Source organism: Heliangelus exortis, chromosome Z (genome assembly GCF_036169615.1).
Source record: "Heliangelus exortis chromosome Z, bHelExo1.hap1, whole genome shotgun sequence".
Classification (NCBI taxonomy): Eukaryota; Metazoa; Chordata; class Aves; order Apodiformes; family Trochilidae; genus Heliangelus; species Heliangelus exortis.
Genome location: NC_092454.1, coordinates 14,690,936 through 14,718,629, shown reverse-complemented (window position 1 = coordinate 14,718,629; position 27,694 = coordinate 14,690,936). Strand labels below are relative to the sequence as shown.

At 40.2% G+C, this 27,694-nt stretch overlaps 1 protein-coding gene across 1 annotated transcript; it reads right to left on the bottom strand.

Annotated features, from left to right (window-relative positions):
• Window positions 1-326: 326 nt before the first annotated feature.
• PTGER4 (prostaglandin E receptor 4) lies at window positions 327-11,713 on the bottom strand. The gene is made up of 2 exons (XM_071730476.1): window positions 10,164-11,713; window positions 327-2,481 (listed from the first exon to the last, which is right to left on the bottom strand). The coding sequence occupies exons 1-2, from the start codon at window positions 10,992-10,994 to the stop codon at window positions 1,888-1,890; spliced, it is 1,425 nt and encodes a 474-aa protein (XP_071586577.1). The 5' UTR covers window positions 10,995-11,713; the 3' UTR covers window positions 327-1,887.
• Window positions 11,714-27,694: the final 15,981 nt, after the last annotated feature.

Here is a 27,694-nt window from a genome sequence, read left to right as displayed (position 1 = left end):
GTCCACCACCTCCCCAGGCAGCCCGTTCCAATGTCTGATCACCCTTTCCGTGAAAAAATTCTTTCTAATATCCAATCTGAACTTCCCCTGGCACAATTTAAGACCATGCCCTCTTGTCTTACTGAGAGTTGCCTGGGAAAATGTTTCTATGTCAGTGGTCTTGGGCACATTTTTGAAGATGACTGCCACTTGATGATGATGATCAAGATGTGCTGTTTTGGAGGTTTACAGAACATGTGTTTTGACAGCATTTGAGTGCAAAGCATTCCAAGATGGAAGGCTTGCTATGGTTGATGAATTGGCAGTGGAGGCAGAGTCATATAGACTTTTGAGATCAAGCAGAACATTTCCATTTAATTGTGATCTCCAAAATTACTTTGGTCAGTACAATTGCTTAAAGATACCAACATACGGCTCAAGATTACAATAAAGCATTTCACATGAAAACACTTCAAGCAGCGTAACATGCTTAGTATTCGACAAAACATCCTCCAAATACCAGTACAGCATTATTTTAATGAGCAGTGTTTCTGGAACAAGATCTAACCCTTATGACATAAAACACAAAACTCCTTTATGCCAGTGGCTAACAGCTGGTTTTGGTGATGTGTTTGCCATTAAAACTCTAGGAACAAACAATTTTCAACAGCTGCAAAACCAGTATATGTTTCTATATAATCTATACTTTTAAATGAGTCTTCCATGGTTTTGTACACCTATTTGATGGAGTATCAGATTACACACTCATGAAAGTCTATTTACTATTTAAAGTAAAATGATAAACATTATGAAAAAATGCCTCTTATTACATCAGTGATGCTTTGACTAACGTGAATATTAAGACTATTAACCAAGGTTTGAAAGTTAGGCCCTTATATTGAAAGCACTTCTATATATCCTTAAGTCTACATGTAAGGAGCCTCCCTGGCAGCAGAGGGACAGCTCCGGTAGGCGATGTTAGATGTGTGCCTTAGTGTGTGCAGAATGTGGGCCAAAGTACTCAGAGAGGTGCAGACATGTTATAGAGAGAAACATTCTCAGCACATAAATAAAATCTGTTTTTTTAGTATCTACATATACTGAAAATGAGTATTTTTAACTGAAAGTACATGTTTTCTTTTTCTCTCTTAATAAGCATACATATTCCCATTTCACTCAGAAAGTGCATATGTATTCTCACCTAGAGAATTACCTCATCAGCTGTGAATCTAGCATAGACAACAAATCTAAAACCAAGAATATCTTATCAGCAGGAAATTCTGGGCGAAGAGAAGGCTGGCAATCATTTCTATATACCTTGTATTAACAAAAAAAACTTCTCACAGAGAAGAATAGACTTTTCAATATTTTGAATCCTGATATATATACAATGGTAAAAATTCACATTTTCATGCTTTAATGAGACACTTTAAAACCCTTCCCCAGGCAGCTCTCAGAGTAGCTCTGTCCATTCGTAGCAGCTGCCTCACATTCAGCTTTGGTACCAAAAGCTACACCTCTTGATAGCTGAGCAACCATGGGGAGATAAAACAGTTCTACCAGATGTGGAAAGGGAAAGAAAGAAAACATGAAATGGTGGGTCTTTCTATTTCCAGAGGCCCAGTAGCTCTCCTGTGTCCTAGAACAAGACAAGGCAGCTCATGTTTCCAGTCCCAATAGACCTGCCTTGTACCATTTCTGATGTAAATATCCCCAAGTGCAGTGTCTGCTGTACGCAGTCCTCAGTAGTCTAAAATAAACGTACCCATCACAAAACAAGCAAAAAATAGCCCTTTGGAGCACAGCTGAACCCTTCTCCCCTTGAATACACAGAACACCTATCTATTGCACCAGTTTTTTCCAATATACCAGGAAGTATCCCCAAAGGTTGATGCCTTTCATAGCTATCTATATACATTTTTCTGACAAATTCAATGTCTCTGTAGGGAAGGTGACCTGGAGAGGACTGCCCTTGGATGCAGAGCTGGCCCTACCACCAGACCTAATCTCATTCACCAGGGAGACACTCTCAGAGTCCTGCCCCTGTGAGGAGTCTGAGGTCTCGGAGCTACGCTGTGTCCTTACGGATGTGGTGTCAGTCTGAGCCAAGCTGGCACCAGGGCCGGGCAGCAGCACGCGCCCCCCGGTACTGCTCTCACTCAACTCTGGAGGATAGAGCAGGGTTTGTGAAGTGCTGCTGATCTCCCTCAGCTCACGGGAGATGAAGGAGGGTGACTGACTTGACATGGCAGAGGAGGTCCTGTGGCCGTCCACGCAGTTGAAATTGGCCCCTGTGTGCTGCCTCCGAGCCCCTCCGATGCGGCAGAAGAGGCATTTGATTTTCTCAATGGCTTTGCTGAGCACAGTTTTGCGGAGCAGGATGTAGATCCACGGATCCAAAATGGGGTTCACCGAGGCAATGCGGATGGCTTGCAGGTCAGGGTTTTGCTTTGGATCCTCCACTTGCGCTGGCTGGTACAGCTGGTTCACAAAGACACGGACCTACCCAAGGAGATTGGGGAGGAGAAAGATACAATTATACAAATACATCAAGAAATCAAAGTTTGCATTTCAAAGCAGAGATCCAGGTTTGTAACTGCAAGCTTCGACAAGAGAGGAGGGTGGCAAAGCCACAGATCTCAGATTGGCAGCCATGGATTTACTTTTGGAAAATGCAAAAAAGAGAGAGAGCATTATCTGCTGTAAATTGGCCATCTTTGTTATCAGCAAGGAAGGAATGGCTCTTTGTCTCCTTTCCCTCCTTAAGTCTTACACTGTCAGCAAAGAGATCTGACTGAGGAGAGCTGGACTACCTGTTCCTCTAGCAAAGATCTAATAATTGTTTTTTTAGAACCAAACTGGAACGCAGATTATAATTCAAATACACTTAACTCTGGAAACAAGTCCAGAGCTGTCGATTCCCAAGTTTAGAAATGCATTTGCTGCCATCTGTTCTTACTGGAATTGTTTGTATACTCTTAGCTATTTGCTTGTTGCAACATGATTTGGGAAAAAAAATTAAAAAAAAAAAAGAAGAAAACCCAAAAAAGGATAGGTCCCCCAGCTAGGAGTCTTCCAATAGGTTAAGACTGCAACGCTGGACCAGAGTGCTCTCCTACATGAGCCAGCATTTTGGTCCTACTTACAAAACCACAATAATATTGCTGAATTGTTCAAGAATTTAAGGTGTTGAGCAGCTGCATTAGGTTTATATTAAATAGCAATTTTAGTTTATCATGCATAAAATTTAAAACTAATTAGGTCCTTATCTTCTACACAGAAATCTCTCATTCGGGTTCTTCCTTTGAATCCAAGGTAACACCAGTAACTGCTCCCCTATCCTGGTTAGCAGCTGCTTTTATAAATGCTGCTGTGAATAATGCACAGTTCAATTCTTTGAAATCAATTGCCATGTTTTTGATGTCACTAAGGAGGATGACAATATATGATTTTGTTATGCTGATCAGTCTCACATAGCTGCTCTCCATTTTAGCAAGGCATACACAGTGTCCAATTAAAGAAAAGGCTGGAAGAGCCAGTGATGTTGTTTTTTTTCGATTCCCTAAGGTGAGTCAAAATAAATCCCCTTATTGTCTTCTTATTTTGATACAGTAGCAAAATTATCAAGGGGTTTTTAAATCTTGGCCTTTCACTCCAAAAAATAATCAAGCCTTGCCCAGCTAGTTGAATGTTATTGATGAGAAGGCAGTCAAGAACAGACCTCTTAAGTATTTTTTATTAGAAGTTCTGTGTGTCAAGACAAATCTGGTAAAAAAAAAAAAAAATTCCATTTGGAGAAATTTTCCTGCAGTAGGGCAATGTGGTGGCATTCAGCTTGTCAGAATGCAGTTGCTGAGCTCCATGTGCTATCCATGAGGTGTGTTTAAAATAATGCATGGTACCTCTTTGGAAATCCTATGCATACAGTCTCTCAAAATTACTGTCAAATCAATAATTGCTTATATTTTCTGTCTTAGTATTTTTATCTAGGTTCACGGGTAACAAAACCCGCTCACGGAATTCAAAATATGCGAAATCTTGAATTTATACAGGAATAACCAAGCTTTATGACCAGTTACTCTTCTAGGGATTTCTAACACTGCATGTGTCTTTCTGACAACTAATTTACTTCCTTTATTTTTCTTTTAAGCCAAACATGCAATTCAAGTACTTCAGAGAGTTTTATTTCGGCATTTTTATTTTATTAAGCTTGACTTGCTTTAGAGTATTATTCCACAGGCAGCTGAATCAGGGGAGGGATAGGTTAGATGTTAGGAAAAGGTTTTTCACCCAGAGGGCAGTTGCAGCAGTGGAACAAGGTCCCCAGAGAAGTGGTCACGGCACCAAGCCTGCCTGAGCTCAAGAAGCATTTGGATGACATTCTCAGGCACATGGTGTGATTCTGGGGCTGCCCTGCACAGGGACAGGAGTTGGACTTGATGATCCTCATGTATCCCTTCCAACTCAGCAGATTCTATGATTCTAATTTTTTTCATTTATTTTATATTAGCCTCCTATCCAATATCCATTAGCTACATACATACTTCCAAGTATCACTGTCTGACAGACCAGCCCCTCCAGAGGCCAAAAATTTTAACTACCTACAATTTGACTGTTATGCTTGATGATTCCTTAAAAAATGCCCTTAATTAAAAATCTCTTGTCATTTACTAGGAGTGGGGGGAGGATGGTGGTAGTGACAACTGACTCGAGAACGCTTTCCCTGAGGGCACCACTAGGTGGCACGGATGTCCCACAGTCACGGCCACCCCCACGGACGTCCCATGGCATCAGGAACGGACATCCCGTTGTCAACTCTCACACGGATGCCCCACGGTCATAGCACCCTGGCCGAAAGTCAAGGTACCACCTGTATCTCAGAGGAGAGTAATGAATTGAAACAGGAAACGATGGGTTAAGTTTGCAGGTGAGGAAAAGTTCTGTGACTCGAGTTATGAGCTTGTGCAAGTAAAGCTGCTGTTAGTGACAGCCACACAGAACCTGAAAGGCAGTTGGGATTCCTGAATCTGGAAGGCTGAAAAATGAGTTGACATGACATTGTCTGGCATTGGCTAAAGCCTGTTCTTGAAATACCTGCTTGACCATTTTTGTGTGGCTTTTTCTCCTCCAAAATTATAAGAGGTCAAATATGGAAGTATACAAAAGTAAAATACAGAAATAGCCAAAAGTCAGATTTCCCCAGAAGACGTAACCTGTGTCATAACAATGTTTCTTTATGCTGGTCTATATATTTGATGAGTTGATGGCTGGATAAATACATGCCCTGAGAGCCAAGGGTCCAAAGGACAGCGCTGTAGGAGTGGAGGCTTTCCAGCAGCTCATACAGCTACACGCAGTCAGATACCGGGAATATCAGAGGTGTGACAGGGAGGAACATTTGCTGATAAATTCATCCAGATCACAGAACCAGAAGGCACTTTGAAGATAGCTGAAGAAGTACACAGTCCAACTCTGGAGACTGACTTTTTTTTTTTCAAACTTGGAGCTATAGTTACACGTCAGTGGTTTAATAGCAGGATTGTTCTTTTGATAAGCAGCCTATGAAACTGAGGTACCTGTTTCGCATTTCTCCGTCTACCTGGAAGACTTTATGGAAAGACAAAAATGTCTTTAAATGCTGACTCTGTGACTGAAAAGAACAACTGCTAACTGCACAGCACAGCTTGCTTTATGTTATCTCTGTAGATTTTGTTTCCTTTTTACTGGTACACCGCATACAGGCTGAAGATACATAAAATGGACCTATTAGTGGAAACTGTACAAAACTGTTTCTACTTCCCAGAATGGTCTCGTGTGTTTTATTAGGAGGCCCCCTGAAGGTCTAATGTGTCTATCAAATAAGAGCTATTGGTGGGATTACATTTTAATCATAATACCTTAAAAATTAATTTGCATTGGAATGCCAGTTTTATAATTTCTTTACATGCTGGTGAAACACCATTTATTATTGTATCACCTACAAGTACAGCAAGAAATACATCCTTCAAGTCTTCTGCTGAAGGATGTAGCATGATAAAGCATATTGTTTTGCATCTTCTAAGTATGTGCCAAGGAAGTGGAATCCACCACTAAACTGAATAACCTGATGCTGGAGTTTGTGCAATTTCAAATATTAATTAAAGAAAGGAGAAAACAAGAGTAATTCAAATCTCAAAAGAATGAATTATCTATGTTAGCGTTGTAGCTGTAGAATTCCCGCAACATATCTTCTAAGATATGTATTACTTATTTCTAAATACTAGCAGTTTGTTTGCAATTTTGTTAAGAAGCGAACAGCTCCAAGGTATGCTGAGTTTATGCTCAATGATAGGTATTTGTAGGATCAGAGTCCTTTGTGCTGCTTTTCCTTTTTAGTAGCTAGAGATGCAAGTCATGATTTCTAATCCTATGAAGTACTGTGAAATTACTTGTACCATTACAGTCACACTGGTAATTGTCTTCATAGCTTCTACCTGCATTCAAAATCTCCCCACATACCAATAGGATAAATTTAAAAACCATGTGGTAGTAAGCAGGAACAAGTTTTTCAACTCTACAAGCCAATAACCTTTGCCCTTCAAGGGCTTGGTGTCTACTCCATTGCTAAAAAATCATGCCTGCTACCTTGCTGTTGCCTGTGGACAATCCCTGATCATTAAAAAGTTGAAAAAAAACCAAGCCAAAAGAAAATCCAAACTTTTAGATCAATTAACCATCAAGTTATAAGCTCCTTATTTCATGCAGTCAATCACATTGAAACACTACATTTTATTTTTACTTCACTGTAATCTAAGTGGCCAGGATAAGTGAAAGATCACTACTGTCAGCAGATCTGACAGTATCTCACAGACTGCTGAGTGAATTACAGACTTTGCCTAGTGTATACCCATTTATTCTTGATTTTTTTTAAAGGCCAGATAATGATTTCAACTCTATTCTTAGCAAAATGTCTCCTAATATAACTTAGTCTCTTCTTTTAACTCCATCCAAATACATTTTCTAACAACTCACAATATTTTAAAAGATGAGATAACCAGTGTGGAGTGCAGACAACAGTAAACACATAATTTATGTATTTTCCTCATTTCATTCTTAAACTATTGTCATATTCTTCTTCATGGCTTTCATAACACTTTCTGCAAATGAAGAACATACCACGTTTTATATAAAGTTTCTTTCACTGATGTTTTTCATTCAGTGTTTCTTTCCTTAATAAATTTGATCAGCCATCAGTACCGTCAGGCTCATTCTATGCTTTAGATAATCCACTCTGATTTTGTTTTAGTACTTTAGCACTGTAAGATTTAGGTGATTTTACAAATAAATCATTAAGACACTAAACAACCCGACTTGTGAAATGAGTCCTGGAGCATACCATTATTAAAAACTGCTGTTCTCTGTGACTCATCTTGCTGTTCTTTAACCACTGTTTAAATCAAGACAAGCCTTCGCTTTTTACTCCAGGGCTGTTAATATTTTAAGACTTGAAAATTTTTGTCAAACCATAATAAAGGCAGCTTGCTAAATTGTCTCTGTCTGCTGTTTTACTATGCTGTGAAAATATGAACTCTAAAATGTTAGAGGGCTAGGTCTCTCTTTCAGATATTGCTTTGCTTCCAGTTAAGTGATGGTTTATTTAGCTGAAATCATCAGTAGGAATTAGCTCATCAGGAAACTTCAGTTTCCCACAAAGCACCCCTCTGAGCCAGCTTTCTGCATCTGAATCATGATGCTGCCACCACTTTCATGTGCTTGATGTCTGCCGGGCTGTCCTGTTATAGCCTCTCGCTCAGTGAGGACTCCCTAGAATTCCCCCAAGTCATGAAAATGTCAGGATTAGTTATTTACCTGTCTGTGCTAGTGGCTTTTTATAGGGATTTATAGCATAAAGGCTCTATATGGCACAAAAAAAGCAGATATGGCTATAGCTTATTCCCACAGTGGGAATAAGCAAATGACTTGTAAACTCTACTTAATAGTGAAGAAATTTAACCACAGAGAAGTCTGATGATGTGTACATGTGTGGTTGTGCTGGCTTTTTAAAAGAAAGCTTCCTTTTTTTTTCTTAGTCAAACATCTAAGTGAAATGACAGTGTCTTTATCTAACTTTAGACAGAGAAAAGATGTGCTGCTTTAGCAGGGAAGAGCTAACGTCTGTGAACACTCCCAAAGTAATACTGCCTTTTAAAGTAATGAAATCAAGGTCTGAGAGTGCTATCCAACTTCATCACCTGCACTTCCACAAATAGCTTCTGCCATATACAAGTTTTTCACTAGCTACTGTTTAAATAACAAACTTTTTGCCACACCCAATTCTGTTAATTTAACTGTCAACAATCCATATCCCTTTCTGGTAGCCTCTCACTCCTGATTTTGTTTTTTCTTTTTATATTCTGTAAAAGACTGACTACCTCCATATGGACAATTTCATTTTGCAGTTTACCTTCAGCCTTCTAAGCCTCTCCCTAGCTGTTTCTCCAACAGGTTTGGCTTTTTCTAAACCTCACTGAAGTCCATCAGCTGATATCCTGTATCATGTTACAAGACTGTAATTCATTCCCAGAGCCCATTCTCTGCATTTACCAGCATCTCTTTGTAGAACACGGTATTATTATGTGCAGTAACTGCTATAACGATAGTTTAATCACATTAAGTACTGTCAGTCCTTGCTATGTTGGGCTTTTGGCTGCTCCGTGACCTGATGTCTGCCGGTGCCACTTACCCCGCAGTCTCTGGAGCTGGACTTGGGGCGGGCTGCGCACGGTTCGGTTCTTTCATCTAAGGCACATGCACCCCCAGAGCCACCCTGCCTGCAGCTCAGGCAGCACCTCTCAGCTTCCTTCAGATGTCAAACAATGAACATGCAGCACTATACTCGGTCACACCACGGTGCAACACAAAGTGACAGCACTAAAGGACAGACTTTGGCGACAGCAGAGCCACACTTCACTGGCTCCTGTTTATGTTAGTAATGTGGCAAAACTGGCCTGACCCTTGCAATTACAGCTCCTGTGATGCAGAGGGACAGACTCCCTGACCTCCAAAGTCCTGTTCACATGTACTTCTCTAACCTCCTTTGCCACGGCATATGCTATTTGCTTTGCATCTCCATCTGGGCAGCAGTATTGACGCACATTCTAGCCCCTCTACCACAGAGGGATCACCCAGCTTACAACCCCCTTAAAACAATGCATCTAAGAACACTTTCTGTCTGAAAACTAGTGCCTGGGCTGTATGTTGGAAGGTGGCAAATAATGCAAGCCAACTGTTTGTTTTATGTCTCTGAACCAGAGAGTGACAGAAGTTCTCCAAGTTTTATTACAGTGGGTGGCAAGTGAGAGCTAAGCCTCCAGTTGGTGGGTCTGGGTTGTTGTTGTTTTCTTTTTTTTTCTTTGGAGGAAAGACTTAGGAAAAGAAATAAGTAGATCCTGCATGTTCAATTCAATTACAGTAATTGTATCAGCCATTTCAGAAAATTAGCAAATGGTTTGTGGTTATGTTGCCTGTCTTTTCAGTATGATCCCTAGGTTATGTGGGCCAGATTCCTCCAACTCTCACGTAACTGAGAATTACACCACTGGGTGGTTCCCCTGAGTTTACAACTCTCACAGTGGGGAGCTGCTGGAGGGATTTAAGAGTGTGGGGATTACCTCAGAGACGGTAGACGAATCCCTCAGAAGGGGAAGCTCAGTGTGAAGCACTGCACTTTTCTGGTGCCAAGTGAACTGAGCTCTCTCCTTCTGAACATCAAGAACCTCTGTGCCTTTCAAGAACAGGGAGCACATTTTTTAAACACAATAAACATACAGAAACACAGTTCAGACCCAAACCTCACTCATCACAAATTAATTTGGGAACTGAACTTTAAAGTGCCTTTACCTCTCAGCAAGATTTCTACTGTGTGGATTCCAGATGAACAGTGGAAAATTTATTGGGAATTCTTGGCACTGTGTTTTAAGAAATCAGAGGAGCCTGGGATTTGGGATAGGTGTGCTTCTTTTCTTGTAAATATAAATTGATAGAACTTCCTATCACCACACATGTATGCTAATAGCCTTTAAGTTATTATAACAGTTTGCAGCACCAGCTAAACAGGAGTCTGCCCCACAAGCATAGACTAGGAGGAGACAAGACTCAGTGGTGCGGGTGATGGGAAAGAAGAAGGGCTGTACAACGTTACTCACCACCAAAGGAATGGAGCAGATGACCACCACCAGGGAAGTGGCAATGAGCAGAATAACCATCTGGATCTCTGCTCCAGCCATTCGACGGAAGCTCCGGCGCCTGCGAAAGTCTGATAAACGGCTAGAGGTGGTGTCTGTTCCCAAGGACATGCGTCGCATGAACTGGCGGTGCATGCGAATGAGAGCCACGCACACCAGGATGTTGCAGATCACAGTGACCATAATCAGGAAGGAGCTGAAGCCGGCATACATGTAGGAATATGCCGCATGGGTGGCTTCTGTTGTGCGCCAGTCTATGAAACACCAAGTTTCAGGGAACTGCAAGGTGGATCTGCCGAGTCCCATGCTGGGGAGGGCACAGAACAGCACGTTGGACGCATAGATAGCAAAGAGTGTGAGCCCTGCCAGCTTCTTGTCTACATAATGGTTGTAGAAATAGGCATGGTTGATGGCCAGGTACCTCTCTATAGACATGGCACAGATAATGCTGAGGCCTGAGAGTCCAAAGAAGAGAAGGATGAAGGAGCTGTACTCACATAGTTCTTGTCCTCCTGGCCAGCGGTTCTGTAAATATGTGGCAATGGTGACTGGACTCACCAGGCATGTCCCCAAGAGATCAGTGACTGCCAGTCCACAGACCAGGGTGTAGAAAGTGGTCTCCTTCTGCTCCTTCCTGGACTTGCAGAGAACCACGATGGCTATGAGGTTGCCCACCACACCGAAGATGAACATGACAGTGGGGATGGTGACGGACTTCCCGCCCGCGGCCCCACTGGTGGTCCCATTGGCAGAGCTGTTTGCAGGTGTCAGGATGGTGGGGTCGAAGGACATGGTGCCCACGCTGCTGTTGGGGAACTGAATGAATGTAAGAGCAGGTTGGAAAAGAAAGGCAGAGTGAGAGAGAGGAGGAGGTACCCTAGCGTGAAAATAAAAATTCAAGTAAGGGATAAGGAAAAAACCAAAAACAAGCAAGCAAAGCAAAGCAAAGAAACAAACAAGTAAAACCAAGAAAAAAAAAAAAAAAGAGAAAACAAAAACAAGGGGGGAAAAAGGGGGAAAAAAACAGGGAAAGAAGAAAAACAGGGGGAAAAAAAAAAAAACTACTGAAAAAAAAAACAAGGAAAAAAAAGTGGTATATTTTTGTAATAAAAGTCGCAAAAAGAGCCGAAGCGAGGCTCCGTCCGGCAGCGGCCGGCCGCAGCCCGAGGAGCCGAGTCTGCCTCTTCCTGCCGCTGCTCTCCCCGCAGACCGCAGCGCTCCTCCGCCCTGCCCGGAGGGGGATCGAGGCGGCCCGAACGCGGAGCGGAGCGCAGTGCACTCGCCTCACCGCCTCTCGCACTTACGCCGGGATGGCTCAGCGCGGCGCTGGGAGGGCGGGTGGCTGCTCCAGGTATCCCCGGGGGCGGCGCGGCAATGTACCGGAGCGCGATAGCCGCCTCTCATCCCCTCCCGCCGGCCGGCGCGGCGGTACGGTGCGGTCTGGGGCGCGGGCTCCGTCTAACTCCTCGCCTCGCTCCCGCCGAGTTTCGCCGCGGAGGGCGGAGGCGGCCCGGGCAGCTCCCGCCGCTCCTCCCCGCCCTCTCGCCCCATTGGCCGCGCCGGAGAGGGCAGGTTGCGTGGGGCCGGGCGCGGGCAACTCCGCCCGGGGCTGCCTGCGGGACCAGGCGGGGCGTGCGGTCCTTGGTGGCGGTGGGGCGAGTGTGTGAGGGGACGGGGGGTCCCGGCCGTGCCGCGTCACCTGGCCGCGCAACCCCCGCTTGGCCGTCTGCTGCCCCGCCGCCAGGAGACCTCGTTTGCCAACCTCGGCCCGTCCCTTGTCTGTAGTGGATGGGAGCGAGCGCTCCTCGCACCTTCCCCTGAAGAGAGCTGTGCCTGAGGGGCCGTCCTGAGGGAGCCGTGCGTGCTGAGGAGCTGGCTCGGCACAGGTCAGCCTCGCCATCTCCCTGCGCGGGGTCCGGGCCTCACCGGGAGTGAGCTCCTGTCATCGCCGTGCCCTAGGGCAGGACGAGGCTGCTGCACCGGAGCCTTCCACACTGCGGGTAGCAGAGACAGCGGCCGAGCCGCTTATCACTAAGATAAGGACAGGTAGAGCCAGGTGATAGCACAGCGCGGCAGCTGGCAGCGGGCGCTTTGCATCAGGCGAGCACGACCGGTGCCTCCCGCTGCTGAAGAGAAGGTCTGCTGCTGCTCGGCCTGTGTCTGCCTTCTGTTAGTGGGGTTGCTGAACACAGGAAGTGTGCGTGTAGGTTCGAGGGAAGCGTTCCCACGTTTGTTTCAAGAACTTGATTTGTTTTGACGGTAAGCTGTCACTTTTATGCGATCGAAACCTGTGTGGATACCAGGCAGTGGTGGTGGTGTAGTCTCTAGTCCTGAAATGTCCCCCAAAACCTACGAACACAATAGGTACACACATGGGTTTTTCTGCTGGTGGGGAAAGGACTGTTGACCCGAGCTAGTGCTGTTGGGTCAGGGATGAAACTTCACATCGTTGTACTGTATTGGACTCCCAGATCCTGCTGATCTACTGCCCGTTCTCAGGCAGGAGGTGTCCCCTGTTGCTACTAATGACACAAAATCTGTATCCCTAAGCATGACCTTTATATCCTTACAAGACCCTCTGACATAAACGTAAAATGTATTAGAAAAGCCTCATCTTTTTTCAGTTTTACTGTCCTCTTCCACTCCTCATTTTTCAAGCCTGGGGAAGTGATGCTTGCGGACTTAATAGCATTTGGTAAAGTCACAGTAATATCCTAACATACAGACAACAGAATTACTGACAGAACAAAATGTATGAGAGACACCAAGCATGTAATATGGGAAAGAGAGCCAAAACTTTCCATTTTCAGTGCTGGATAAACAGGACGAAAAAGGCAATTAAAAAAAGATTATCAGTTTTTTTAGTGTTGTTATCTAGCTGCTTTGGAAAGTAAAATTCACTTTTAGGCAAAAAAGTTGGTGTTGAAATTATGTGTGCAAAGCTAAACTATGGTGGTGGCTGTTTGATGTGAGAAAATATACAGACTTTTTTTTAAGTTTTGCTATTATTGACAATTCTTTATCTTTCACAAAACTGGAAAATCATTCTGTCAGAAACACAAAGCTACAGGTGGGAATTTCCGTTGCTCAGTTCGGTTTGCCTAATTGTAAAAAAAAAATCAGAAACTTTAAAATACTTTCAGAGGAAAGTATAGCACAAAGTTACTTTTTCTTTTCTTTTTAACAGTTCTAGCTATTCCAGGAAAGCTAACCCAGGTACAGAACAGACTCTGAATTCAGGCAGTTTAAATGCCTTCTCAGTGGTCTCTTTCTACACACTCAGGAGTGCTCAGGTACTAGAGGATATAGGTGGGAGTAAAACAGGTGCAGCAGTCATTACTAGTATGGAAAAAGGATCACTTTTCTTTCCTGAAGTGGTACAAAGGTTTTTAATGACTAAGAGCAGATGAAATGCTTTGTGCTTTTTTGTTGCTGCCTCTTTTTCACTGTTTTTCCGACCTGCAGATGCAGTCTCACAAGGTGTTTTGACCTTCTCATAACAGATTTTGTGTCTTCAGAAGCTTTGACCTGTAGTAGAGAGTGCTCATGTTTTATACATGGGTATGTATACATGTGTGTGCATGTGAAGGAGTGAATGCTATTTTTCATTCTCTAAGAAGTGTTTTATAATGGATCCACTTAAGGAACTAATTAAAAATGCAGGGAAGCCAGGAAAATCAATGAAGTAACAGTAGAAGTATAGTTATAGTTTTGAGTACAAGGACTGCGAGGTCAGTTTTGTGAAATTGTTCTACAGAGAATATGATAGAAATCAATGACTGAATTGTGACAGAAGTTTCATACAACCTTACTGTATCTTCTGATTGTGTAGAACTACCAGAGTTATTAGAAGAACTCAGTAATTCTGGGAATTTCCCTTTGAACTAGTGGTTCTGATATCTAGATCTCACAGTCAAGGTAAGAAGCATAATCATACCAAAACCCTCATCTCCAGAACAAAGGAGAGGCCTAAAGCAGAACTGAGAACCTGCAGAAATTCCACTTGCAACATGAGTGCTCATGATGTCATAGCAGCAATGTCACACATAGCATTGAGTAAATATCAAAGGACTTCCATTTGTGTGAAAACTACTTAGGTGGGAAGTCAAAATATCACAAATTAAAAATGAAAGCTTTGATGTGATAATCAGATATTAAAAAAATAAACAAAACATCTGACTTAAAAAATAGTAGGTTAAAAACCATGGACAAAAAAAATCATTAGAATGAGCTTTTAATTGCTTCAGAATAAGCTTTTTCTGATTTTAACATTGCTATTTTTTTATAAGATCAACACTGAAATACAGCCAACTATAGCAATACAGCCAATATACCCAACTACTATAGCTTGGTTAATTAAGCAGCTGTGGTCATATTTCTAACTTGGTGAAAGATTTAAATTAGTATGCTTGAATTTTTTTTTCTTCTTCTGTGGTGTAGTAAGAGGTTTACATTTATTCAGTGTGGCTCAGCTGTCAGCTGATATCCTTTAGCCAGGCAATGGTTCCAAAGCCTTACTTGTATTGCGCAGGGGCAGCTGAAATATAGACAAATAAACTACACAAAGGTGTTTCTGCTGTATGTAACTGTGATTTTGACACCAAAGTTTCCATTCAGGCATGTGGATTGAGGGGTGTTTTCTTGAGGTGATTCTATATGCTCTGCTTCTGGAGGAGCTATGTGTCCAGAGGCAATAAAAGTGGATATACAGTATAGAGTCAATTTTGTAAATTTCGAACTGTTCTTCACATGCTGCAGGTCTGAAAAATGTATGGATGTTAAGTTCCCATTAAATATTTGATGTTCAGTAACACTTCTGATGTACTCAGCAGTTTATCAACTTTTTTTTTTGCTTAGTTTTTGTCCTGCAGTCATGCTTTTAACACAAAGTTTTTCAGGAAAAAATGAAGCATTAGACTGATCTCTCTGCCAAAATAAAATCATTATTAATAAACGATGGAAACAGACTGCACCAAATGTTACATTATAGTCTTTAATTAATCATTAGAAAGAAAAAGATACAATAAGTAAGTTGAAAAAGTGTCATTAAGTGGGCTATTCTGTAGACTGTTCAGTTCTGTAGAATATTCCGTGGGCTATTCAGTAGAAATAGCATTGTGAGTAGATAAAATGGTGTTTTAAAGTGTGTAATATTTTCTAGACCACATATTTTCATATAAAATCACTGCAGATATTAACTGTTTAAAATTTGTTCTAGGAGTTCTGGTTACTACTACTATGACTAGCAATATTACTAGTATTTGTGGCAAATTTCCGTTGTACCTGATAAAACATCATGATGAATGAGGGGATTTCCTGGGCAGGGAAATTCTCTGGGGACTGAGAGCAGTTAGTCTTCCCTGCTGCTCTTCTCACTGTATGACTGTTCAGGAGAGAACTGCGAACTGCCACTGCTGATAGATCTGGTGGTGCACAAGCATGTGAGGCACCTCTGCACTCCAGAAGGACAGTATCATGCCAAAAAACACAGCTTTGTAATTTACTCCACAGTCATGTGTTCTGTATTAGTCAATCACACTACTGAAGTTTGGGGTTTTTTTCCTGTTTCAACAATGCTGTTAATCTTTATATTATACTGAATGACTTTTTCCTCTGGCACGTTTGTTGGTGCAGCAGTATGTAGTTCAATTTTAGCAGTTATGAAGTTTGAATGAAAGTTAAAATACTTCTATTTTTTCCAAACCATTTCTTTAGAGCATTATAGATTAAATTTTCCATCTTCATCAACTGTTGCTTATATTGGTTTTTTCTGGTACTCTTTTTAGTTTTGGCAGTTCTTACTTGCCTGTCACAGGCCAACAGCATAAAAAGGGATTTCATAGAAGTGCACTAATAATTAGCTGTCAAAGTGTTCTTGTTTTAGAATCCTTAAAATAATTTTGGCTATTTCAGGTTTTACCTGATATGTAACATCAGTAGACAGTTACATCAGATCCTATGCAGAAAAGCCGTGTTATGAATTAAATTCTTCTTGTGCAAAAACTGTAGTGCCTTCACTGAAGTAATCTAGTATGTTTTTATAACATTTGCTGGGTTGATTTCAAAGGGATCTCTAGAATATATTTTGTAAGTAATAGTAGTTGGAGATTCTTTTATTGTTTTAGCTTTCTGCTCTTGGCTTTGTGTGGTGGTTCAATTTGTTGTGACGAGGCACAGTAATCAATCCACCACAGCTGTGGTGGAAGGAGAAACAACGCAGCAGTGCACACAAAGTAGTTACCCAGCAGGTCCTATTTGAGCCTAGCTGTTCTGCAGAGTTTCCATGGGAAGACTGAAGGCTCTCGAGGATCCTGTCTGTAGCCAGAGGTTGTATTTGTGTGCCAGAAATTCCAACAAAGTAGCAGGCTTCTTACTAATTTTTTTGTTGAGGGGTGAAAAGGAGACCCGGGAGTGTGTTAAACAGTCCTGTTCTGTAGCTTTGAAGACAGAACTGGAGCTATGCATTTCTGTTTGAAAGCTGAGACTTTCATCAAGTGTTAAAAGTTGTGTACCAAAGGCACCGGTGATGAAATCAGTGGACCTGTGATTTTTGCAGCCAGATTAACAGTCATGGAAGTAGTTTAACTCATGAGATGGTTTTGTAACATTCTTTTGTTCCTTGTCATTTTTGGCTTTTTTTTTTTTTTTTTTTTTTTTTTTTTTTTTTTTTTTTGTTGGTAACACCTTCTTGTAAAATCAACTGAAGTTTCTCTGGAAAGATTTACTACTTCTGCACAAACTGTGTTCTCCATTTCTATCCTGCAAGAAGACTCAGTAATCTTGAGGTGAAATCTGTTTTCTTCTGAAGGAACTTGGACTATCTGCAGAAATAGGGCAGAATCCTTTATAATATATGTTGAGACAGTATGCTTTCTCTGCAGCAAAAGGCTGGCTTGGGCATGAGATTTGAAGCTAGATGTGAATTATGATCAGCTGAAAGTTTAGTAGAAGTTTCTTCTTGTACCATCCTGCCCACTCTGGGGTTGGGCTTGACAGTGTTTCCAGCTGTCAGGATGGATTAAGAATTAGGAGTGCAATGCAATGGCTCTTTCACTGCCTGTTGGAATGAGCTGAGGCTGGGCTTCTTATACGCCTTTTTATAAATATTCTTTTTTATAAATGCTTGCCGTTGCAATTATTTGGAAAGATTTGGACACTACATAGCTACTGTATTTAATCAAATCTTGCATGAGGTGAATTATATCACCTTAAACTTTGCATTCTGAAAGATACCATGAGCAAGAAAAATAATACAAACCAACAAGCTGTTGGATAACTCTGTGTAAATAAAAAACTTGTTTTTTAGAAAAATCTATTTAAGCTTATTGAAAAAAGACTAGTTTGGTGGCAATTATTAATGAATTAGGCAAACCAGTTATCTTTCATTAAGAGGACACTGGCTACAAAATCACTGGAATAAACCCCAGCTTTAGGAAACCTGCAGCCAATGATGAACTATATTTACAGCTGAATGTTTTTAAGAAGGTCTGTAAGAAGTTTTTAAGGAAATGTTTTCTTGCCTGTAAATTCTCTGTTATTCCAGCAGAGGGTAGTTTATCCTCTAGGAAGCTAGGTGTGTTGAAGGAAAGGTAACATAATGATTCCCATTTCCTTTTATTTAAGATAAGAAATAAAAATTAGCATCAACAGACTGACCTCATCCGATTTACCAATGCTGAAACGTGCTGTACAGTTATGGTGTGTTCTTAGGTTCCAGTTCTTAGGAACTGGAAAAGGCAGCCAAATTCAGCAGTAGTCCTGTTTCTGTTCTGCTACCAACTGCTTCATTTGCCCTTTAAGAATTATTGCAGTTTGCTTATGCTGAGAACAGTTCCCTTGGGAGCCTGAAACGCTTAAGATCTTATTGATTTTCATTTGTCAGCTAGTAAAGAATATAGAAAGTCAAACATTTTTTATTCTGAATGCCCAGAATTGCTCCAGCTGAAGAGCATATGGCTTATTTGGAGTTTCTTAAAGACTCTTTGATATCTGGAATAATGCAGTTTTCCCTTATTTTAGCTCCTTAATTCAAGGATCTCATAGATGCAGGAGCGAGACACACCACTTAGAGCCTGGTGCAAAGCTGGCAGTAGTTCTGCTAGTGGTTATATCTTTCACCCTTCTTTCTGCCAATGCACCCACTGCTGCCACAGCTGATGTTAAGGAGAATTTATGTTTGTGGATTGTTGTGACAGTATCTGCCTGCATCTGCTTGCTGTTGTACTGATTGTATGTGGTGGCAAGGGGGATGCACTTTCCAGGTTCTGTTCTCTGGTATTTTACTATATATCAGTTGTCATGAAGGAGTCCTGATAAACTTCTGTGGCTGTACTTCTGTGCTGTACTGTTCTGAAGTACAGCAGATGCTTTTCTGATTGTGGGAGCATGAGGAGTGCAGTGGCCACTTAATCTTTGAAAGGATGAGAGAATGGCTGCGTGGATCCACATTTGTTTGTTTCCATGGTTCAGAGAAGCCCTGTTACTCAGAATCTGATTCCATTCAAAGCAGCATTTCAACTCCTTGTGGATATTAGCCTTTCTACCCAGATTCTAGAAAAAGTAGTTTGGTCCACTGGTTGTGGAAAGAAAAGGCAGGTTGTGATCTGAAAGCAGCATGAATAAAATGAAGTATGAGCCTGTACCTCATGCTACTTTGGGCCCCTGCGGAATTTGCAGCTGGCAGAACAAATTTTCAACACAGCCATTGTTAAATCACCTAACTGAATAGTAAATAACAGAACAACAACTAATATTTATCACTTTATCCAGAATCCTTATCTAATCAGTACCATGATGCATATTTTAATTTTGAATATCTGTATAGTTTCCCCTGGAAATAAAAATTAAAAAGGGAAAAGGAGTACTCCTTTAGGAAACCTGGGAACATGGTTAGTTTCAGTCATGTCCATGGAAGTGATTTCATGCCCAGTTTGATCTTGGTGTAAAGATCACTCTGAATTTTCCCTGTGGTATATGGGACTTCTTTATTAAAAAAAATATATGTCTTAGTTAGATAGGGCTGCAAATTGAAATCAAATCTAGCTGTATCTGTCTGTTAAAACCTTTTTTCCTCTTCTAGTTTTGCATTTGCCTTTAGAAATGACATGCTATTGTTTCTATTTATTGGTTAGAAAACCACACCAGACTACCAGGGATTAATAATGTAACTAAAGTTTTTAGAGCAGTAAAGGTATAACCAATTACCTTGATTACACTTTTAAACCCATATTCTACAGGATCAAAAGACTATAGAAAAGCTTTTATGTGCATAAATTAAAGATCTATGTTGTGCTCTCCACTGATTATAAAAGAACCTTGGCAATTAATCTATGAGGGTAGGTCCTTTGGTTACATATCTTACTTACAGAGGGTAATACCAGGCCTGAGTACTGATCCAAGACTGCTCTTGTCTAAATGCCTGACAGCCAAAGAAGGTGGAAGAGCCTGGGACAGCTTTTCTAGTCACACAGAGCGTTAGTGTCAGCATTACTTGCCTGTCCCTTACGATCTCAGCTGACTTTGTTGCCTTGCAAAATGGAAATAGTTTTATCTGTAGGAGCTGGACCCATTTATAGTTGATTTAATGTATTTAGTTTGAACTTTATACTGTTTCACTGGTAAGCAGCTTGCAAAAAGCTAATGTCTGGTTAATTAAGACTGTAAGCTTGCCACAGGTAGAGAATATATAGCAATTAATATACTTTAAATAAGCATAAATAAAATTTGAACCACTGCATTTTGATATAAACAATGCACCATTAATTAAAGGTATGCATTACCTTAGTGATATTTTTTACCAGTTTATAAGTAAATCTTCATATATACATTGGCATTTATATAGGCTATTCATTATTATAGCATCTGGCTGCAGCAGAGTAACAGACTGAAACAAAAATGAGCTCTATTCTCTTTAGAAATGTAGATAAATAATAGTTTTAAATAATATAAAAATTGAATTCCTGATGCTGTTTTCTTCACCAGCTGGAAAGCCTCTCACTGTCGGAAAGGCATTCAGTGTGTTTGACATTAAGGGTGGGGGAATGTTTGTGTAATTATAAATGTTAGACTTGCAAACACGCCTTTTGATTGCAACAGCCTGAACTTCCACATGTCAACAAGAATCCTAACGTTTCATAAGATAAAGGTTTATATACCTTGGCATTGCTGCTGCTCTTTTCTGTGTAATTTCAGAACGTATATCTCTAAATTGTAGCTGAATTTTACATGTGTGCACGTTTCAGATGAGACATTTAGATAACCTAGGTATTCTTGACTAAACAGTTGCTACAAGCTACTGTATGCAGCTGTAACAGTTTTGGTATTGTGATGAAAACTCAAATCACACTGGGTATGAGTAATTACCTGTGATCATGCAGGCTTGTGATATCTTGTGCAGTGTTGCTGAGCCTTGTATTAATTTTAGAAATGTTGTTTGCTGAGGTCTGAAGATTTTCAAGGAACATTACGTGGTTTTTTTTCGAGTTAGCAAGCATGAAAAGAGTCAGCTGCCCTACAGTGTCTCCATAGTGCTTCACAACTGGTTTTGTTGTTGTGGTTTTTTGTATTTGGTTTCAACTGGAAGAATTATTGAGGAACTTGAGGATGGATTTAGGAAATAGAGTGGCTGCAGTTCTTATATAATCTGAGAAGGAAGAAAGAAAATTGAAGCAGCCAACATGTCGTGTAAAGGATCACACTTTAGGACAGTTTGTTTTTAGTATGGCTAATTGTCTCTGTGCTTCCCATCCATAAGAACTGACTTTCACTTGCATGATGCGTTGTTTAACCCTGGAAGTGTCTGGGCAGTTTTCAGAAAAAAATGACATTTCATAATCAGGTTTTGTACCAAGTGTTTCTGTGTTAAGGGAAACTCCCTTAAACACACTGACAAGAAAGAAAAATGAAAACAATGCAAAGGACCAATGTTCCTTGTTGGATGATAATACCCTATGGAGATCTTAAAGGTCTGTGCTATCTCATTTTTAATTGCTTTCTGGATGTCTGTTTGTAATATGCCTATTGCAGTAATGCTTCAACCACACCTACCTGAACAGGTGCAAGTATAGCAGTGCTGTGGGACACCCTCTCTGACATCTCAGATCTGGAAGGAATGTATGTGATGTATCACTCAGTTTGTGGATATGTATGCCATGTGGAAAGCATTCCTGCATGCTGTCCTGATGCATATTAATTAGGCAAGCAATGTGCTCCTATGATGTAAGTCAGATAGTTTCTTGGAAAAGTACTGATTCGTATCACAGCTGAGCATCTAACCCAGTATCCCTAATTAGGGGAAATTACAATGTGTTGCAAATAATCTAAAATAATTTTAAAATGTTCAGAGAGAGATATACACATAGAATGTTTGATTTTAATGATCAATGGTTGATCATGTTAATTTTATTAGTGTGATGAGAGAAGGGATATAATCTCTAAGCCTGTGAAAAGATGGTAGCTTTCAAGAAGACAGGTGATTTGGCTTACAAATTGTGGGAAGTTTGGTGCTAAAGCTGGAAGTTATGGAGAAGAGGAGCACAATGGGACCATGTGGAGAAGTAGAGTTGAAGAAAACTTGTTTCATTTGTTCACTTCTTTCCCTCTGAACTTCACTGCTTTTAACTTCAGAAGTTTTTTTTTCACTCTGTTTCCTCCTGACTTTGTTTAATCACAGTAAATGCTCTCAGTGCTTCTGGATCTCTTTAACTTACTGGGCACCACCCTCACACAGAAAAGCACACGTTGCTGCACCTTTGAGCTTTGCAGTGCCTATGTGCTCAGTTAATTAACATCATTAAGGTTAGCTGCTTAGGCAGCCCCTCTGAAGAGGAGAGCTACATAGAAAATCCCAACAAGCTGCTTGGTAGAGATCTTGAAAAGTACTGCAGACTGGGGAGTGCATTAAGCAGTGTCATTGTCTGGGGCTGGGATACCAAAGTCTCCAACTCAGGATCCCTTTCCTGAAATTAACCATAGAGCCTTTTTTGTTCAAAAGCTCTGTTCTGCTCCTTACTTGCCACTCCCAAAGCATGCTATGTGCTACCTCAGCAGTTAAGAGGCAGCAGGCTTGTGTTTGGTTCCTTCCTCTGCCTGAGGGATCTGTAGTCAGTGTCTCCTATCTCCCAGGAAAGTTTACTGGCTATAAAATACTCTGAGGATGGATGGCTGAAGTGTCTCCTTTTGAAGGTGTTTTGCTTTGCATGGAATAATTAAATATTAATTGAGTGTGCACAAGAAGATTAGTTTACAGATTAGCTCATACCTCTGGGAGTCCAGAGATGGGTTTTAAGCCCTAGCTCCAGGGAACACTTGTCATTAGTCTTGCTATCTGTCTTCAGCCTGGTTTTCTGAGGATGTCCTTGATTAGGATGTCACATCTGAGGGAAGCTGAGGAATGTGGAACTATATGTAGATATGAACAGAAGTGGTACTGACTGAAATTAAGATGGCACTGGAGATGTCAGTTATCTTGAGCAATATCAGCTATGTGTGCTGATATTCAGGGTTGAGTAGCAGTGGTGATGCTGAGTATCTAATTTTGGAAGTTAGGCACCAAAGAAAGGAGCTAAATAGTACCTATAGTATAATTATACAGATCTAACCATGAACAGCAATGTTAAAAATATAAGATATTTTTAAAATCCTGTGTAATCTCTTGTGCTGATCTCACTGCTTTGATCCTTTTTGTGTTGTATGCATGTCTCAACCCTCCTATTTGTATCTTCTATTTCTACCACTTCACATTTCCATAAATGTTGCCATTTATTCTTGCAAGAATTGCTCAGTTCCTTTTTGCTATATTCCATGTTTAAAACTGGTCCTTTAAAAATGCTACATCATTTATCTGTTCAAAGCTGACTAATTTCTCTAGTTTTAGTTCTCATCACATTCTAACACCATATTAACAAACTTAACTAACGTGATAATGATAGTATCACTGTTTTTTCTGTTAAATTTTTGTTTCCTACAGGAACTAGTAAATCTATTTTATCTGAATTATTATCCTGGTTTTTGTTGATTATTTTTTTAGATAGTAATCTATAATTGTCTTTCGAAAGAGTAAAGGGTCATCAGGTATCTTACAAAAATGTGTAAGATTTAAACAGTAGAAACTATCTGTACCAATCACATCACTTATCTGAACTCTTCCAGTGTTTAGGAACTATGTGGATTATAAGAATTAATTCTATTTCTTTAGTAATAATTATGATCATTAAGAAAAAAATACTTTTTTCTCCTGGTTCTACTACTGGTTCTTAAAGAGCTATGGTGATAGCTGAATTGTGTTTTCAATCTGGTAGGTAACGTTTTAGTTTTAATGTACTAAGCATATAACACTGACCACTTTACTGCAACCCACATTTTTTTAGCAGAATCCAGAAATAGTTAGGAAGGCAAACTGGTCATAGTAGTTTGCTTTCAGTGTCAGAAGGCTTAGATTGTGACAGTGTTCTTGGTAAGACTCAGAATCTAAGACAACCCCACATAAAACCAGAAATTTCTGTAATAAAATGTGTGACTTCTGTAAATGTCTAGTATCTAGAAATAGTTAAAAAAAAAAAGGTGAATTAATAATTCACAGGTTGCAGCTGTGAATTTTTGGAGTAGTTCCTACTTAGGAATCATAAATGCCAGAGGCATCTGTAGTGACAAGTATTTTGAAAAAGCGTGTCTGTGACTGCAGGACCTTACCAGCAGTTCTAAGCATAGTGTTTTGTCTGGGAATCAGAAGAGAATGTGTTAGAGCAATAAATAATATTTTATAAACTATGAAATCTGGTTTTAAGTCCATTGTAACAGTAATCAGAAAAAATCTTTAGATGTCTGAAACGTGACAGTGTGTGAGATTAACGGGCATTTTAGTAATATGAAGAACTGCAGTATCTATTTTAGTAGACCAGCATGAACTTTTCAAAATACTAGTCATTTTATCTCAGCACACACAGATATTAGTATTAGTCCATTTTAAAGAAAATAGTTCATCATGACATTCTAAGAGCGCCAGTGGAGGTAGTTTTGACTAAATGCTTTCCCATTGAAATAAGAATGTAATGCATTTGCATTCAGCCCAAACAGATATTATCTAGCTCTTTTATCTGTACAGAGACAGTAAGGGGCACTTATTCTTTTATTACTTTTGTTAAATGTTTGTAGTGTTATTTAATTTTTCCCTCCATATTTATTGCATTAGCCCAACAGTAGTAAGTGTAACATATGGTTTTCATTCAGACTAATGTACTCAGTTCCTGTAGTCAAGTTGTTTAGCATTGCAATGATTTTCTGTTTTCAACTGTCAGATCAGAAGAAAATGCTTTTACATTTTTTACTCTCCAGCTCCCAAATAATTTAGTATTAATGAGAAAATGTGATTCATTTTGTGAACCTACTAGTACCATGTAAAATGCTGGTCTTAAATGGAAAATGTATGCAGATATGCTTGGAATTGCCCAGTTACTAACTTCTCTCTAATTTACCCCCAACAGGGAAGAGGTCAGAGAGGTTTTGAGAGTCAGCCAAGAAAGTTTCATCATAAAGGTTTTAAAATGACAAATAAAATTCCATCAATAGTGACCTGTTTCTTTGAAACTGTAGTGATACACAGGGGACTGAGCTGTTGGAAAGCAGCACAGGGAAAAGGGACCTGAGGGTGCTGGTGGAGGGAAGGCTGACCATGAGCCAGTAATGTTCCCTTGTGGCCAAGAAGCCCTATGGCATCCTGGGGTGCATTGAAGGGGGGTACATATACAGGGAGGGGTTAGCAGGTTGAGAGAAGTTCTCCTCCCCCCTCTACTCTGCCCTGGTGAGGCAGCATCTGGAATATTGTGTCCAGTTCTGGGCCCCTGAGTTCCAGGGCGATTGGGAACTGCTTGAAAGAGTCCAGCACAGAGCAACCAAAAGGGTGAAGGGAGTGGAACATATCCCTTATGAGGAAAGGCTGAGGGAGCTGGGGCTCTTCAGCTTGGAAAAGCGGAGAAAGAGGGGTGACCCCATTAATGTTCATAAATATGTAAGCGAAGAGTGCCAGGAGGACAGAGTAAAGCTTTTCTCAGGGTTGACTAATAGTAGGACAAGGGACAACAGTTATAACCTGGAGCACAGGCAGTTCTATATAAATGTTAGGAAGATTTTTTCACTGTGGGGGTGATAGGGCACTGGAACAGGCTGCCCATCTGAGCTGCTGTGGGTGATCCTGCTCTGGCAGGGGGGATTGGACTCAATGATCTTTCCAGGTCCCTTCCAGCCCTGAACGTTTTGTGATTCTATCATACACCTAATGCAAAATAGGCTGAAATTGTGCAGTGCTATTCCTAGCTGGTGTTTTCAGAATACTTATGTTATTGGAATGTTTGCTAACAGTGGTTAATCAACAATATGTTGAAAGTATTATCAGCCTTTGTTGTGATGAGATTCACAGACTGCCTAAAAGTTTCTATTCTTTTTCTATTCTAGTTTCTATTCTATTCTATGAAAGTTTCTATTTCTTTTGGCAGTTATTCCTCCACAAGCTGTATGTTAGGGGTTGAATTTCTTTCTTTTATATAAACTTTCTGTGTGTTCTTCCTGCAATACTTCACTTCTGTTTTTTTCGAGCAGCCTCAAATTTGATTTTTACTCTCTGATTCATTCAGCTGTATTCATATCTCAGAGGGACCTGAACAGGGAGCAAACCTAATAGAAAGTAATGTAAATCTAGTATAAAGTAACATTGTATAACACCTACAAGCCCTGACACAGAGTTTCTTGTTTCATTTTAAAGACTTATTCCGCTCTTTTTCTTATATTGGGTGTGATTTATAACTCCTGAAACTGCTACTTTGGGTTGTTCCTGGAAGTATTGTTAATGCAATTTGTGTTGGGAACAGGGGAGTTAAAATTGAACTGGATCATATCTCCTGTCTTGAGATCACTGGTTTTAATGCCATTTCTGAACTCCAGTGGGGCATGTGGTTTTGAGAAACATTACAGAGGGGCATAAAATAAGGACTACATCCTGAATTTACACTATATTTCCTCCATGCACTTGAATTTAGCCTTCAGAAGTTTGTTTAGCAGAATGCTTAGTAGAGGCAGCAGAGCTCTTGAGCACTAATGAGGTACAGAAAGATAAATTCACTTCATAATAAATTCATGTTACTATCCACTCAGAACAATTTTTAAGAAGGCAAATGAAAAATTAAATATTTATAAATAAAATGAACTGAATTGCAAAACAAATTTCAGTCTTTAAGAGGAAGAGGAAACCTTCTAAAGATAAAATTGCTGTTACAGTAACTGGAAGGCTCAAATATTGCACAAGAGATTTAGACTGACAGCAGATGTACAGTTTAGGGAAATGATCAACCAAGCAGTGTTATTTCCAGTAGACATAGTAGATTTGGCAGATTACTTGTGGAGATTATAACCTCAGGATTCGAAGTGTATAGTTTTTTGCCTAATCTTTGTAAACTGTTCTTAAATAGCATGACAAAAGATGCTGCTGCAAGTTTCTAAGAAGGGAGATCAAACCTTAGTAGAATGTCTTCTCAAAAGGACTATGTACTCTTACCCTTGCTCTTCATTTCTCAACTTGCACTTGCTATCTTCAACTTGTTCCTGAGCCTTTTCCATGCTTTCTTTTTGTTAAAAAAAATTTTGCTTTAAGAAAATTTTAACAACGGATTTACTTTATGTCTTGCTGAAATCCGCAGTTCAGAAACTTTTGTCTAGTTGGTTTACATTGATAATTTAAAACTTTCAGCTTTAGATTGCTGAAAGACAGACCTTTGTCTTTGTAGATATTAGATCACAATAAACCTACCAACATAGGAATTTCACCCAGATAATGACTCTATGCATATCTATACTTACTGATCTATACCATGGGGATTGATAGCAATTATAATATATTTTGTATAATACTTAGGTCAGGGTGACAGTCGGAAGAAGTATCTGAGAGGAAATGCATTGCCTCTTTTCAATATGGACTTTCAATGGTGCAATGAAACAAAGAGACAGATTTTGAAATAACTCCTTGGTTAGGTAGCCTCACTTTTGCTTTTCTGCTTTCCAAGAATGTTTCCCTGGTTAAGTCCAGGATTTCCCTCTTTCTCTCTTGAGTCAGAGGACTACCCATGTCCCCATTTCCTTGGTAATTAGAAGGTCATCTCATGAGTTTCTTCATCCTTTTACTTCTGAGGGTTTATTTATTTTGGTGTGTCAACATCTCTTCGTTTCTCAGAAGGTCCTATGAACACTGGGTTTGCCTCATGTCTCCTGTATTCCTAATGGTCTGTATCTCTATGCTCCTGGACACTGTAAGACCAGAAAAATGACTAGTGTTGTGGGGTTTTTTTTGTTTGTTTTTTGGTTGGTTTTTTTTTTGTTTGTTTGTTTGTTTGTTTTGTTTTTTGGTTTTTTTTTTTTACATTTTCAGATTTGTAAATACAGATCTCATTCTATTGCCACACTTGGTAATGTAAACATTTCTGAGTATACATTATCTATAGTGGCTTTTT